Here is a 17062-nt window from a genome sequence, read left to right as displayed (position 1 = left end):
ATGTTGTTGCCTACCCTCACCACCTGGGGGTGGCCCGTCAGGAAGTCCAGTACCCAGTTGCACAGGGCGGGGTCGAGACCCAGGGTCTCGAGCTTGATGACGAGCTTGGAGGGCACTATGGTGTTAAATGCCGAGCTGTAGTCGATGAACAGCATTCTCACATTGGTCCTCCGATCCTTCATACTCCTCAGACGAGGACGACGAACATTACACTGATTTATTCCAGTGATAAATAGTCATGCCAAAACAACAGGCGAATAAATGACCGTCCCAAAACAGGACCCAAACAGCACGGAAAAAGTACAAACTATACCCTCCACAGCAGGCGGGCATACAAGGCTTAAACCAAACCCCAAACGAGGAACAGGTGAAACCAATAAGACATAACCAACAGAAAAGGGAAAAGGTGGCAGCTAGAAGACCGGTGACGATGACTGCCGAGCGTTGCCCGAATAGGAAGGTGGAAGTTGTGACAGAGTGAGACATTTTCATACTTTTTTTTTTCATACTTTTTGAATCAATCCCACAACCATGGCGTTGCAAGTGCCATGCTCTACCAACTGAGCCACACAGGACCATGTTGCAATTATATTTTTTGTTCTGTGCATATTTTAGATGAGACACCTGTCAAGATAATGCAAAGCTGTCATCAAGGCAAAGGGTGGCTACTTTGAAGAATCTCAAATATAAAATATATTTTGGTTACTACATGATTCCATATGTGTTATTTCATAGTTTTGATGTCTTCACTATTATTCTACAATGTAGAAAATAGTAAAAATAAAGAAAAACCCTGGAATGAGTCGGTGTGTCCAAACCTTTGGCTGGCACTGTACATTAATAAAAATGTATTCATGAGACTTTATTTTCAACCTTTTAAATCATAAGATGTAGAGTTCCAGAGAGCCCAGCTCACCTGGGGATGGGGGATATACACAGGGAGGAGAGAGCACGAGTCAGGACAGTAAAGCCAATCCAACCATTGGCCCTGGATAATATGCTAGCATCACACGAAGCAGACTACCACAGTGAAGGAGGTTTACATAGTGAAGGAGGTTTACATAGTGAAGGAGGTTTACATAGTGAAGGAGGTTTACATAGTGAAGGAGGTTTACACAGTGAAGGAGGTTTACATAGTGAAGGAGGTTTACATAGTGAAGGAGGTTTACATAGTGAAGGAGGTTTACATAGTGAAGGAGGTTTACACAGTGAAGGAGGTTTACATAGTGAAGGAGGTTTACATAGTGCATCACGTACACTTTTATGGATGGAGCTTCTCTGTGCTCTGGAGGTCCTTGGACTCACTTGGTAACTTACCATACTTCTCTGACCAACTAGACATTACTTCAGCCATTCTCGGCCCGACTCCTTGTTGCCTGCTCCAGTCTATAGGTCTTCTTCTAGGTTCAAAACGATACAGCTTCACTGTCAAAGAAACCCACACTGCCATCTGGTGCAGTCAGGTGCAATGGCTCAGCGTTCTTAAAGTATTCACCTGAATCTACGTCAAGCCTGGACAATGTTAGACTTCATATTTTTATGGTGTGCATGCAGCCCAAAATTGATTACCTCTCCGATTTACAATGGAAAAAAAAAAGTGACATCAGATTCATACAGATATGCAACACTCATCATTGTTGGGTGGGTTAAAGTGGGCTCTCGAGTTGGGACTGCATCTCCAGTACTAGAAGCGTCACTACAGACCCTGGTTTGATTCCAGGCTGTATCACAATTGTAGTCCGGGTTAGGGTTTGGTCGTGGTAGGCCGTTATTGTAAATAAGATTTTTTTTTTATTGACTCGTCTAGTTAAATAAAGATATATAAAAAAGTGAAACATGGCCTTCAACATACATACTCGCTTTAGACGAGGACTTGACCAAAGCATTTATTCCATATACTATTTGTCTGTTTTCTGTTTGTTTCATCATGGACCGGAACACTGTGGTGTTCAATGGGTTTGATTCATCATGGACCGGAACACTGTGGTGTTCAATGGGTTTGATTCATCATGGGCTGGAACACTGTGGTGTTCAATGGGTTTGATTCATCATGGACCGGAACACTGTGGTGTTCAATGGGTTTGATTCATCATGGGCTGGAACACTGTGGTGTTCAATGGGTTTGATTCATCATGGGCTGGAACACTGTGGTGTTCAATGGGTTTGATTCATCATGGACCGGAACACTGTGGTGTTCAATGGGTTTGATTCATCATGGACCGGAACACTGTGGTGTTTAATGGGTTTGATTCATCATGGGCTGGAACACTGTGGTGTTCAATGGGTTTGATTCATCATGGACCGGAACACTGTGGTGTTCAATGGGTTTGATTCATCATGGGCTGGAACACTGTGGTGATCCCTGGGTTTGTTGGGTCAGTTCTGTTAGTGTAAAATAAATGTTAAAGTAGTGGTTTACTATTTCTGCAGTAAATTCATTTTTCATGTAAATGTCATGTTATAGAAGGGTCCAAACACCTGTCTTTTTAAAACTTACAGCAACCAGTGATTCCCTCCCTCGTTGTTCTGCAGTATGGGGGAAAAACGGGAACAAATGCTCCAAAAACACACAAATATTTCCTTCTAGAAATGGCAGAGCTCTCAGTAGAGTGATGCAGGTCTTTAGAGGTTGTACACATGTCGTGTCATTCGGAACTTGATCTGCAACGTTATATTCCATTTTGTTGCGACTAACGACAGCTCTCCTTCCATTCCAGCAGAAGGCTACCCGGAGAATGGAACAGCTGGACACGGAAACCGTTTGAGTCTCACCAAATGGAATATAATATTGTGGATCACGTTTGGAATGACACAATTCCATATGTACAACCTCTAAAGATCTGGATCACTGTACTGAGAGCATCTCCATTTCTCAAATGTGGTCAGAGTTTTCGTATAGAGGGTCTGACGCAATTGCAAAGCCTCCAGAGGCCAAGTCAAGCTCCCTACCGCATCCCTGTGTGCCTCTCAAATGTTTATATATATATACTTTTTTATTGAACCTTTATTTAACTAGGCAAGTCAGTTAAAAACAAATTCTTATTTACAATTACGGCATACGAAAAGGCCTCCTGCGGGGACGGTGTCTAGGATTAAAAATAAAAATATAGGACAAAACACACATCACGACTAGAGAGACACCACTATATAAAGAGACCTAAGACAACACAACATGACAACAACATGGTAGCAACACAACATGGTAGCAGCACAAAACAGGGTACAAACATTAATGGGCACAGACAACAGCACAAAGGACAAGAAGGTAGAGACAACAATAAATCACGCAAAGCAGCCACAACTGTCAGTACGAGTGTCCATGATTGAGTCTTTGAATGAAGAGATGGAGATAAAACTGTCCAGTTTGAGTGTTGGTTGCAGCTCATTCCAGTAGCTAGCTGCAGCGAACTGAAAAGAGGAGCGACCCAGGGATGTGTTCGCTTTGGGGACCTTTAACAGAATGTGACTGGCAGAACTGGGGTGGTATGCGGAGGATGAGGGCTGCAGTAGGCATCTCAGAGAGGGGGGCCTAGGTAGGGTTGCAAAGGGTTGGAAACTTTTCAGTAAATTTCCAGAATCTCTCTACGTGAAGTTAAGCCCTGGAATTTGGGGAATTTTGTTTAAATTCATCAAAAAGGTTAGCTTATAACAGTGAACCTTTTTGTGGGATAAACAAGGCAATTCTAGGTCTTGTGACATTGGATAAAGGTCTTGGGACATTTGGGTTGCAATTCCATTGAATTGGGGATAGTTTAACCGTTAAACTATCCCCAATTCAATGGAATTGCAACCCTTTGCATGCACAGTGCTTCCATCACATGTACGGCTGATTCTCAAGATCTTGCACACTAATGAGATGCTATTGAGCCCACACTACTACACTGTCTGAGCCAAGGACTACATGCTTTCTGGTAAGTTTTGATTACAATACTGGGTAGGGTGAATACATTTTAAATTACATACAATATATTTGTTAACAAGTAAATAGTAGCCTACAGCAAAGTGTGTTTAAATCATTTCTAACTTCTTAACAATGTGGGTTTTTAGCTTCCTTGAGCCTGCTAACTGAGGAGTGTTAATGCACCTGTTTCCATACATGTTTGTATCTTACAAAGGAGTTGTTTAATCTAACTGCTTAACTATTTATCTGCACATGGAATTGTATTTGTTTTTTTTTACTAATTGTTTTCTAATCTTTACAGGAAAATGTCACGGGCACTATCTGATGTGTGGAGACATTTCACTGCAGCTAATGTAAACTCAGCAAAAAATGAAACGTCCCTTTTTCAGGACCCTGTCTTTCAAAGATAATTTGTAAAAATCCAAATAACTTCACAGATTTTCATTGTAAAGGGTTTAAACACTGTTTATCATGCTTGTTCAATGAACCATAAACAATTAATGAACATGCACCTGTGGAACGGTCGGTAAGACACTAACAGCTTACAGACGGTAGGCAATTAAGGTCACAGTTATGAACATTTAGGACACTAAAGAGGAATTTCTACTGACTCTGAAAAACACCAAAACAAAGATGCCCAGGGTCCCTGCTCATCTGCGTGAACATGCCTTAGGCATGCTGCAAGGAGGCATGAGGACTGCAGATGTGGCCAGGGCAATATATGGCAATGTCCGTACCGTGAGACACCAAAGACAGCGCTACAGGGAGACAGGATGGACAGCTGATCGTCCTCGCAGTGGCAGGCCACGTGTAACAACACCTGCACAGGATCGGTACATCCGAACATCACACCTGCGGGACAGGTACAGGATGGCAACAACAACTGCCCGAGTTACACCAGGAACGCACAATCCCTCCATCAGTGCTCAGACTGTCTACAATTGGCTGAGAGACGCTGGAATGAGGGCTTGTAGGACTGTTCTAAGGCAGGTCCTCACCAGACATCACCGGCAACAACGTCGCCTATGGGCACAAACCCACTGTTGATGGATCAGACAGGACTGCCAAAAAGTGCTCTTCACTGAAGTGTCACGGTTTTGTCTCACAAGGGGTGATGGTCGCATTCACGTTTATCGTCAAAGGAATGAGTGTTACACCGAGGCCTGTACTCTGGAGCGGGATCGATTTGGAGGTGAAGGGTCCGTCATGGTCTGGGGCGGTGTATCACAGCATCATCGAAGCTGTGATACAAGCTGAGCTTGTTGTCATTGCAGGCAATCTCAACACTGTGCGTTACAGGAAGACATCCTCCTCCCTCATATGGTACCCTTCCTGCAGGCTCATCCTGACATGACCCTCCAGCATGACAATGCCACCAGCCATACTGCTCGTTCTGTGATTTCCTGCAAGACAGGAATGTCAGTGTTCTGCCATGGCCAGAGAAGATCCCGGATCTCAATCCCATTGAGCACGTCTGGGACCTGTTGGATCGGAGGGTGAGGGCTAGGGCCATTCCCCCCAGAAATGTTCGGGAACTTGCAGGTGCCTTGGTGGAAGAGTGGGGTAACATCTCACAGCAAGAACGGGCAAATCTGGTGCAGTCCATAAGGACTGCCGTACTTAATGCAGCTGGTGGCCACACCAGATACTGACTGTTACTTTTGACTGTTACTCCTCCTTTGTTCAGGGACACATTATTCCATTTCAGTTGGTCACGTCTGTGGAACTTGTTCAGTTTATGTCTCCGTTGTTGAATTTGGTTATGTTCATACAAATATGAACATTAAGTTTGCTGAAAATAAACACAGTTGACAGTGTGAGGACATTTCTTTTTTTGCTGAGTTTATTTAGCTGGCTAGTTAGCCTGCAGGATTACATTGTTACTAGCAAGCTAACTTGGTAACAAAGGATAAACTGTTGGCTAGCTAACATTAGCTAGAAAAGCACATTTTAGCTTTCGCTTGCAACACATTGAGTATTGAATTCATTATTTAGGCTAGCTGGAAACAGGACATTAATGTGCAGAATGAAGAACTTGCTATTTTCAATTTACCTTGTTTAGCTTTTTTTGCTGCTCGTTCCTGCAGAATTTTGTTCATCCTCTTCTTCTTCTTCTTCTTCCATCACTTTTTCCCCTCACATGTTTTCTAATCCTGTCAGACATCTCCTCCCCTGTCTGCTCTCAGTCCTCCCGCCTCCTCTCCATTTTCATTGGTTGTTCATAATAATTCCTGCCAAAATAATGATGGGCAACTGGGCATTTTTATACATGACCATAAGCATGATGGGATGTTCATTTCTTAATTAAGTCAGGAACAACACCTGTGAGGAAGCACCTGCTTTCAATATACTTTGTATCCTTCGGGTGTTTCCTTTATTTCGATAGTTACCTTCACATCTAGCTGATAAGCACACATACACACTCCTCTTCCAGTAACTCTGTCTCCACTATGCCCTCTAGCTGAGCAATCAGAGTTCACAACAAAGAAAACGCGAACCACGCTCAACTCAACACTCAAACATCCACACACACTATGCCTGGCATACTCCATCTGAAACAAACATGAAAGAACAGAAGCATGTAATATCATGAAGAGTTGTATTTAATCCGTTCAGGATCAGCATGGTGTCTGTATAGACAGGACTCTGTAACACAGACAGGCTTCCAGTTTCTCTCCCCAAATCCTTCCTCACCACAGCAATGATAATATTGTTTTAACAGGTTCCATTACACAACACTAACTGGTCAGGGACATTTAAAGCTTTGATTTTCAACGACTACATTATTTCAACAACAAAAAAGATTGTTTATGCCTTTCTGTTAAAGGCCAAATATACCAGTCAAACATACTAATAACATACTAATAACATGGGATGCCAAATATACCAGTCAAACATACTAATAGTTGATTGGCTACCTTTCTGTTAAAGGCATGGCCAAATATACCAGTCAAACATACTAATAGTTGATTGGCTACCTTTCTGTTAAAGGCATGGCCAAATATACCAGTCAAACATACTAATAGTTGATTGGCTACCTTTCTGTTAAAGGCATGGCCAAATATACCAGTCAAACATACTAATAGTTGATTGGCTACCTTTCTGTTAAAGGCATGGCCAAATATACCAGTCAAACATACTAATAGTTGATTGGCTACCTTTCTGTTAAAGGCATGGCCAAATATACCAGTCAAACATACTAATAACATGGAATGCCATATATACCAGTAAAACATACTAATAACATGGAATGCCATATATACCAGTCAAACATACTAATAACATGGAATGCCATATATACCAGTAAAACATACTAATAACATGGAATGCCATATATACCAGTAAAACATACTAATAACATGGAATGCCATATATACCAGTAAAACATACTAATAGTTGATTGGCTACCTTTCTGTTAAAGGCATGGCCAAATATACCAGTCAAACATACTAATAACATGGAATGCCATATATACCAGTAAAACATACTAATAACATACTAATAACATGGGATGCCATATATACCAGTAAAACATACTAATAACATACTAATAACATGGGATGCCATATATACCAGTAAAACATACTAATAACATACTAATAACATGGGATGCCAAATATACCAGTCAAACATACTAATAACATGGAATGCCATATATACCAGTAAAACATACTAATAACATGGAATGCCATATATACCAGTCAAACATACTAATAACATGGAATGCCATATATACCAGTAAAACATACTAATAACATGGAATGCCATATATACCAGTAAAACATACTAATAACATGGAATGCCATATATACCAGTAAAACATACTAATAACATGGAATGCCATATATACCAGTAAAACATACTAATAACATGGAATGCCATATATACCAGTAAAACATACTAATAACATGGAATGCCATATATACCAGTAAAACATACTAATAACATGGAATGCCATATATACCAGTAAAACATACTAATAACATGGAATACTCTATTGTGTAGGTATGTTTTGTGTAATTTGGTCAATAATCTAAACTAGGGACATAGGGACCCGTTTACGACTGAACCTTAAGGCCATTCGATGAAAAATCTTTGAATCAAAGCAACACACTCTCTCTATCTGTCTGTCTGTCTTTCTCTCTCTCTCTGTCTTTCTCGCTCTCTCTCTCTCTCTATATATATATATATATATCTGTCTCTCTCTCTCTCTCTCTCTCTCTCTCTAATCCTACAGAACCTTCGAGTCCAATCTCTCAACTAAGAACTGTTGTGAGAGCGATTCCAGTCATCCCCCACATGACATGTCCTTTAACAGCCATAGTCCAGTCTAATGTTCACCACAGAAGGCAACGAAAAGCTACAGCATCACATACAGTGTGACACAGTGTCTTAGGTTAAAGGCAGATATACAGAGTCATCAAATCAGCTGTGGAGCAATATGGCAACTGTCATTCATTCAATATGTATCTAATATAATATGGCTGTTTTCATTGTTTAAACCAGAAGCCTTTTAGCAAACAGGCTAGAGGCTGAGGCACAGGCTGATGGTGTGGCTGAAGTGCTATTCCCTCTTCATACCCCGTCCCATGAGGCAGGCGAACACAGTCATCACCATCTTAGGTTTCACCTCCACCAGGTCCTCTGGTAGGGCGTACACACGGGCTCCGATCTTCCTTGCCATGGACACAGCGTACCTGGAGGCAGAGGTTAGAAGTCAGGGGTCAGTAAACCATATAACACTAGTTATTACAGTATTGTACCAGACTTTTAAAGCCCAAAACCTATACCGTAGTGTCCCAAACGACACATTGCAGTGTGTGTGTCTGCGTGTGTGTGGTACATGCGTGTGTCTGCGTGCGTGTGTGTGTATGTGGTGCGTGTGTCTGCGCGTGTGTGGTACATGTGTGTGTCTGCGTGCGTGTGTGTGTATGTGGTGCGTGTGTGTGTGTGTGTATGTGGTGCGTGTGTGTGTATGTGGTACGTGTGTCTGCATGTGTATGTCAGACTGACTTGGCATTGTCCAATCTGTCGACGTCGGAGAGCGTTCCAGTCTTGACAAGGTCATAGTTCACGCTGCGTGGCTGGATGGAGTCAATCAGGTCCAGGACAGGAAGACTATTGCTGATACCACGATCCTGGAGAGAGAGTGAGAGACACACACACACACACACACACACACACACACACACACACACACACACACACACACACACACACACACACACACACACACACACACACACACACAGCTGTAAACACTACTTTCAGAGTTTATAGCTATATAGAAGCACTGGGTTTAGAGCTATATAGAAACACTGGGTTTAGAGCTATATAGAAGCACTGGGTTTAGAGCTATAGAGAAACACTGGGTTTAGAGCTATAGAGAACACTGGGTTTAGAGCTATATAGAAACACTGGGTTTAGAGCTATAGAGAACACTGGGTTTAGAGCTATAGAGAACACTGGGTTTAGAGCTATAGAGAACACTGGGTTTAGAGCTATAGAGAACACTGGGTTTAGAGCTATAGAGAACACTGGGTTTAGAGCTATAGAGAAACACTGGGTTTAGAGCTATAGAGAAACACTGGGTTTAGAGCTATATAGAAACACTGGGTTTAGAGCTATAGAGAAACACTGGGTTTAGAGCTATAGAGAACACTGGGTTTAGAGCTATAGAGAACACTGGGTTTAGAGCTATAGAGAACCACTGGGTTTAGAGCTATATAGAAACACTGGGTTTAGAGCTATAGAGAAACACTGGGTTTAGAGCTATAGAGAACACTGGGTTTAGAGCTATATAGAAACACTGGGCTTAGAGCTATAGAGAAACACTGGGTTTAGAGCTATAGAGAAACACTGGGTTTAGAGCTATAGAGAACACTGGGTTTAGAGCTATATAGAACACTGGGTTTAGAGCTATATAGAAACACTGGGCTTAGAGCTATATAGAAACACTGGGTTTAGAGCTATACAGAACACTGGGTTAAGAACTATAGAGAACACTGGGTTTAGAGCTATATAGAAACACTGGGTTAAGAGCTATACAGAACACTGGGTTCATAGCTATAGAGAACACTGGGTTTAGAGCTATAGAGAACCACTGGGTTTAAGGCTATAGAGAACCACTGGGTTTAGAGCTATAGAGAACCACTGGGGTTAGAGCTATAGAGAACCACTGGGTTTAGGGCTATAAAGATTCACTGGTTTTAGAGCTATAGAGAACCACTGGTTTTTAGGGCTTTTTAGAACCACTGGGTTTAGAGCTATAGAGAACCACTGGGTTTAGAGCTATAGAGAACACTGGGTTTAGAGCTATATAGAATCACTGGGTTTAGAGCTATAGAGAACACTGGGTTTAGAGCTATAGAGAACACTGGGTTTAGAGCTATAGAGAACCACTGGGTTTAGAGCTATAGAGAACACTGGGTTTAGAGCTATAGAGAACACTGGGTTTAGAGCTATAGAGAAACCCTGGGTTTAGAGCTATAGAGAAACCCTGGGTCTACGGTTTAGTAACTGAGAGTTCCTAGTGATTCACAGATCACACAGTATAACAGACATTATAAAGCCACCCTGTTCCATATGTCTTGTCACCTTGAAGCTGGAGATCTTAGAGTTCTTCCCGGCTCCAGTCAGGGTTCTGTTGACCCAGTTGATGATGAGGTCATCGTTAGCAGCCTCTCCATGTCCAAGGTCCTCCAGAACATTCAGAGTGTATCTGAGGAGGTTATCTATTAGTCAGGTCTGATAGAGGATCAGGAGGTTATCTATTAGTCAGGTATGATAGAGGATGAGGCAAAGGTTATCTACTAGTCAGGTCTGATAGAGGATTTTTATTTATTTTTATTTTACATTTATTTAAACCAGGTAGGCCAGTTGAGAACAAGTTCTCATTTACAACTTCGACTTGGCCAAGATAAAGCAAAGCAGTGAGAGACAAACAACAACACAGAGTTACACATGGAATAAACAAACATACAGTCAATAACACAATAGAAAAGTCTATATACAGTGTGTGTAAATGAGGTAAGATTAGGGAGGTAAGGCAGTAAATAGGCCATAGTGGCGAAGTAATTACAATTTAGCAATTAAACACTGGAGTGATAGATGTGCAGAAGATGAATGTGCAAGTAGAGATACTGCTGTGCAAAAGAGCAGAAAAACAAATATGGGGATGAGGTAGGTGGTTGGTTGGATGGGCTATTTACAGATGGGCTCTGTACAGCTGCAGCGACCGGTAAGCTGCTCTGACAGCTGATGCTTAAAGTTAGAGAGGGAGATATAAGCCTCCAACTTCAGTGATTTTTGCAATTCGTTCCAGTCATTGGCAGCAGGGAACTGGAAGGAAAGGCGGCCAAAGGAGGAATTGGCTTTAAGGATGACCAGTGAAATATACCTGCTGGAGCGCGTGCTACGGGTGGGTGCTGTTATGGTGACAAGTGAGCTGAGATAAGGCTCACCTTAACCTAGCAAAGACTCATAGATGGATCAGGAGGTTATCTATTAGTCAGGTCTGATAGAGGAACAGGAGGAGGTGATCTATTAGTCAGGTCTGATAGAGGAACATGTTATCTATTAGTCAGGTCTGATAGAGGAGCAGGAGGAGGTGATCTATTAGTCAGGTCTGATAGAGGAACATGTTATCTATTAGTCAGGTCTGATAGCGGAGCAGGAGGAGGTGATCTATTAGTCAGGTCTGATAGAGAAACATGTTATCTATAAGTCAGGTCTGATAGAGGAGCAGGAGGAGGTGATCTATTAGTCAGGTCTGATAGAGGAACATGTTATCTATTAGTCAGGACTGATAGAGGAACATGTTATATATTAGTCAGGTCTGATAGAGGAGCAAGAGGAGATGATCTATTAGTCAGGTCTGATAGAGGAACATGTTATCTATTAGTCAGGTCTGATAAAGGAGCAGGAGGAGGTGATCTATTAGTCAGGTCTGATAGAGGACCATGATCTATTAGTCAGGTCTGAGAGAGGAACATGTTATCTATTAGTCAGGTCTGATAGAGGAGCAGGAGGAGGTGATCAATTAGTCAGGTCCCACCCCCTCTCTCTACCTCCCCCTCCCTCCCTCTCTCTCTCCTACCTCCTCATCAGTTGCCAGACCAGAGCCAGGGTGAGGGTGGGGTTTCCGTCGTTAAGGTCCTGTCCTCCGATGCCGACCAGAGAGAACCCTGCCTTGGCCTTCCCGAGGTCCACTGCGTAGTTACAGTTCTCCAGCTTCTTCATGTTGGCCCCTAGCTTGGGGTAGGGAGGGCGGTTGACTTTGTGGTCCCAGTCCACTGGAACCTTAATCCTCTCATACAGCTGGAGGATGACCAGCGCATCTAACAGATCACTGGAGGGAGGAAGAGAGGGGGAGGGAGGGGGGGGGGGGGGAGAGGGGGAAGAGGGGGGAAAGGGAGGGGAGAGAGGGGGAAGAGGGAGGAGAGGGAGGGGAGAGAAGGGGGAGAGGGGGGAAGTAGAGGGAGGGGAGAGAGGGGGAAGAGGGGGGAAGTAGAGGGAGGAGAGAGAGGGGGAAGAGAGGGGGGAATTAGAGGTGTATATATGGTTGACATGAGGATTGATATTATAGTAAAGGTATATATGGTTAACATGAGGGTTGATATTATAGTTAAGGTAGTTACCCGTATATATGGTTAACATGAGGGTTGATATTATAGTTACCCGTATATATGGTTGACATGAGGGTTGATATTATAGTTAAGGTAGTTACCCCTACATATGGTTAACATGAGGGTTGATATTATAGTTAAGGTAGTTACCCCTATATATGGTTAACATGAGGGTTGATATCATAGTTAAGGTAGTTACCCCTATATATGGTTAACATGAGGGTTGATATTATAGTTAAGGTAGTTACCCGTATATATGGTTAACATGAGGGTTGACTCCCAGAGAATTCATCCAGTTCCTGAAGGTTCTCTCCTCTCTCGTCTCACCTGAGGAAACAGGAGAAGTTACCACAGGGTGTGTTTAGTAGGGGAGAAGTGTGTGTGTGTGTTACCACAGGGTGTGTTTAGTAGAGGAGAAGTGTGTGTGTGTTAACACAGGGTGTGTTTAGTAGGGGAGAAGTGTGTGTGTGTGTTACCACTGGGTGTGTTTAGTAGGGGAGGCGTGTGTGTGTGTTACCACTGGGTGTATTTAGTAGGGGAGACGTGTGTGTGTGTGTGTGTGTGTGTGTGTGTGTGTGTGTGTGTGTGTGTGTGTGTGTGTGTGTGTGTGTGTGTGTTTGTGTGTGTGTGTGTGTGTGTGTTACCACTGGGTGTATTTAGTAGGGGAGACGTGTGTGTGTGTGTGTGTTACCACTGGGTGTATTTAGTAGGGGAGACGTGTGTGTGTGTGTGTGTGTGTGTGTTACCACTGGGTGTATTTAGTAGGGGAGACGTGTGTGTGTGTGTTACCACTGGGTGTATTTAGTAGGGGAGACGTGTGTGTGTGTGTGTGTGTGTGTGTGTGTGTGTGTGTGTGTGTGTGTGTGTGTTACCACTGGGTGTATTTAGTAGGGGAGACGTGTGTGTGTGTGTGTGTGTACTGTACATGGGGCAATATGTTAAAGATGTCAAAACCTCCACCTTGACACCAGCCAGCTGAAGATAATTGGGGAAAGAAGCTGGCTAGTTTGCTAGATATCCTACTTCCAGACACAAGACCTGGTTAGACTGCTAGTTATCTGTAGAAAGGTGAGTGACTGTAACTGTTTTGACAGGGTGAATGTCCAAACTCTTCCCACCTTCAAACACACACAAGAGACAGCCACATCAAAACACACCCCCCAGACCAACATCTGGTTCTCAGATGGGTCTTTCTTTTTCCCAACACAGTCAGAACCACACCCGGTTATTCAGAGCGATGTTCTACTACGCTCCCATTGGCTAGCTAACGTTGTCTCAGTTCAGTCAAAACCACACCACGTTAATGGCTAACTCGGTCCACGTCATTATGTTATTGTATTTTTCAGCCTTGAAATACAAGGGCAAATGTTATTAATCAGTGACTGAAATTTCACCCAATGTGATATTCACTTCCTGACTTGGAGAGCGCTCAAAGCGTTGTAGAACGTCTCTCTGAATAACGGGCCGTGGTTTTGGCTTAACTGAGACAACGTTAGCTAGCCAATGGGAGCGTTGTAGAACGTCTCTCTGAATAACGGGGCGTGGTTTTGGCTTAACTGCGTTGGGAAAAAGAAAGACGCTTCCCAGACGCATTTCATAATGAGGAGAATGAAACCAAGGCTAAATAAGCAAGTTCAGCCCCCTTTAAAAATGAGTGTAATTCAGTTGAGAGTCAGCAGGGGGAGTTCTATACACAGATCTACAGAGAGCAGAATCAGAGGTGTGTTTATGAGTATTTACTGATATACTCTATACAGCATATCAGATGTCAGTTCATCACCACGGATACTAGGTATATCTACAGGGGGTATATCTACAGGGGGTATATTTAAAAGGGGGTATATCTACAGGGGTACTAGGTATATCTACAGGGGGTATATCTACAGGGGTACTAGGTATATCTATAGGGGTACTAGGTATATCTACAGGGGGTATATCTACAGGGATACTAGGTATATCTACAGGGGGTATATCTACAGGGGTACTAGGTATATCTACAGGGGTACTAGGTATATCTACAGGGGGTATATCTACAGGGGTACTAGGTATATCTATAGGGGTACTAGGTATATCTACAGGGGTACTAGGTATATCTACAGGGGGTATATCTACAGGGGTACTAGGTATATCTATAGGGGTACTAGGTATATCTACAGGGGTACTAGGTATATCTACAGGGGGTATATCTACAGGGGGTATATCTACAGGGGCACTAGGTATATCTACATGGGGTATATCTACAGGGGTACTAGGTATATCTACAATGGTACTAGGTATATCTACAGGGGGTATATCTACAGGGGTACTAGGTATATCTACATTGGTACTAGGTATATCTACAGGGGGTATATCTACAGGGGGTATATTTACAGGGGTACTAGGTATATCTACAGGGGGTATATCTACAGGGGTACTAGGTATATCTACAGGGGGTATATCTACAGGGGTACTAGGTATATCTACAGGGGTACTTGAGAAGAGTCATGAGACCATAGGCTTACTAGTAAAATACGCATGAGTGTGTACTTCCGAGGTACTCTGGGCAGAACAGAATTGACTTGGTAGTACATGGAGCGGCAGGGTAGCCTACTGGTTAGAGCGTTGGACTAGTAACTGGAAGGTTGCAAGTTCAAACCCCCGAGCTGACAAGGTAAAAATCTGTCGTTCTGCCCCTGAACAGGCAGTTAACCCACTGTTCCCCTGAACAGGCAGTTAACCCACTGTTCCTAGGCTGTCATTGAAACTAAGAATTTGTTCTTAACTGACTTACCTAGTTAAATAAAAACATGTAGAGTATATAATAAGTGTACCCACCCTCCAGTTTGGCCCAGTCCAGGTCCTGCCCCTCAGGCTTGGTGAGTGATGGGTGTTTATTAAACAGGTTGGCAACGAAGGCCAGGTTGAGTTTGGGGTTCCCACAGACCACATCAGTAGGGGTCACAAACTGTCTACAGCCCAACCTGTCAGCCTGAACCAGCATACTCTCTGCCCTACGCAGGTCATCTTTCTCCTGGAGAGGGGGAAGAGAGAGAGAGAGCTGACAGTTATATACACAGATTTAACAAAAAAACAGAGCAAACTAGAATGCTTTTTGGCCCTAAACAGACCACTGTGACTGACCCAAACTTAAGGAAAGCTTTGACTATGTACAGATTCAGTGAGCATAGCCTTGCTATTGAGAAAGGCCGCCGTAGGCAGACATGGCTCTCAAAAGAAGACACTGCCCACAAAATTAACTGAGTTGCACTTCCTAACCTCCTGCCCAATGTATGACCATATTAGAGACACAGATTACCCAGATCCACAAAGAATTCTTAAACAAATCCAATTTTGATAAACTCCCATATCTACTGGGGGAAATTCCACAGTGTGCCATCACAGCAGCAAGATGTGTGACCTGTTGCCACAAGAAAAGGGCAACCAGTGAAGAACAAACACCATTGTAAATACAACCCATATTTATGTTTATTTATTTTCCATTGTGTACTTTAACTATTTGCACATCATTACAACATTGTTGTACCTATCAGTAGGTCAGACTATATTTACCTATCAGCAGGTCAGACTATATTTACCTATCAGCAGGTCAGTCTATATTTACCTATCAGCAGGTCAGTCTATATTTATCTATCAGCAGGTCAGTCTATATTTATCTATCAGTAGGTCAGACTATATTTACCTATCAGCAGGTCAGACTATATTTACCTATCAGCAGGTCAGTCTATATTTACCTATCAGCAGGTCAGTCTATATTTATCTATCAGCAGGTCAGTCTATATTTATCTATCAGCAGGTCAGTCTATATTTATCCTATCAGCTGATCAGTCAATATTTATCCATCAGCAGGTCAGTCTATATTTATCCATCAGCAGGTCAGTCTATATTTATCTATCAGCAGGTCAGTCTATATTTATCTATCGGCAGGTCAGTCTATATTTATCTATCAGCAGGTCAGTCTATATTTATCCAACAGCAGGTAATTCATATTTAGAAGCTTTTGCTCTGTAGTACAATTACTAATGTGTGTGTGTGTGTGTGTGTGTGTGCACTATGTGTATGTGTGTGTGTGTGTGTGTGTGTATGTGTGTGTGTGTGTGTGTGTGTGTGTGTGTGTGTGTGTGTGTGTGTGCATGTGTGTGTGTGTGTGTGTGTGTGTGTGTGTGTACTGTGTGTATGTGTGTGTGTGTGTGTGTGTGTGTGTGTGTGTATGTGTATGTGTGTGTGTGTGTGTGTGTGTGTGTACTGTGTGTATGTGTGTGTGTGTGTGTGTGTGTGTGTGTGTGTGTGTGTGTGTGTGTGTGTGTGTGTGTGTGTGTGTGTGTGTGTGTGTGTGTGTGTGTGTGTGTGTGTGTGTGTGTGTGTGTGTGTGTGTGTGTGTGTGTGTACTGTGTGTATGAGTGTGTGTGTGTGTGTGTGTGTGTGTGTGTGTGTGTGTGTGTGTGTGTTACGGATACAGGTATCCTGTGTCTGTGTGTATCCTGTGTCTGTGTGTATCCTGTGTGTGTTTCTTTTCTCTCCTTCTCCCCTCACAGGT

The 17062-nt window shown here is 42.9% G+C and overlaps 1 protein-coding gene across 1 annotated transcript in view; it reads right to left on the bottom strand.

The window, feature by feature from the left end:
- Window positions 1-6486: 6486 nt before the first annotated feature.
- The window catches only part of LOC139366606 (plastin-3-like), a 66465-nt gene continuing 55889 nt past the window's right edge, over window positions 6487-17062 (bottom strand). Inside the window, exons 10-16 of the mRNA XM_071104292.1 lie at window positions 15343-15538; window positions 12777-12855; window positions 12000-12251; window positions 10499-10622; window positions 8915-9039; window positions 7339-8598; window positions 6487-7176 (exon numbers count right to left, since the gene is read on the bottom strand). Coding sequence (XP_070960393.1) covers window positions 8466-8598; window positions 8915-9039; window positions 10499-10622; window positions 12000-12251; window positions 12777-12855; window positions 15343-15538 — 909 coding nt within the window. The 3' untranslated portion in view covers window positions 6487-7176; window positions 7339-8465. The remainder of the gene's footprint in view (window positions 7177-7338; window positions 8599-8914; window positions 9040-10498; window positions 10623-11999; window positions 12252-12776; window positions 12856-15342; window positions 15539-17062) is intronic.

The sequence above is a fragment of the Oncorhynchus clarkii genome, chromosome 14 (genome assembly GCF_045791955.1).
Source record: "Oncorhynchus clarkii lewisi isolate Uvic-CL-2024 chromosome 14, UVic_Ocla_1.0, whole genome shotgun sequence".
NCBI lineage: Eukaryota > Metazoa > Chordata > Actinopteri > Salmoniformes > Salmonidae > Oncorhynchus > Oncorhynchus clarkii.
The sequence above is the reverse complement of the archived record's forward strand: the minus strand, read 5'-3'. Positions and strand labels throughout refer to the sequence as shown.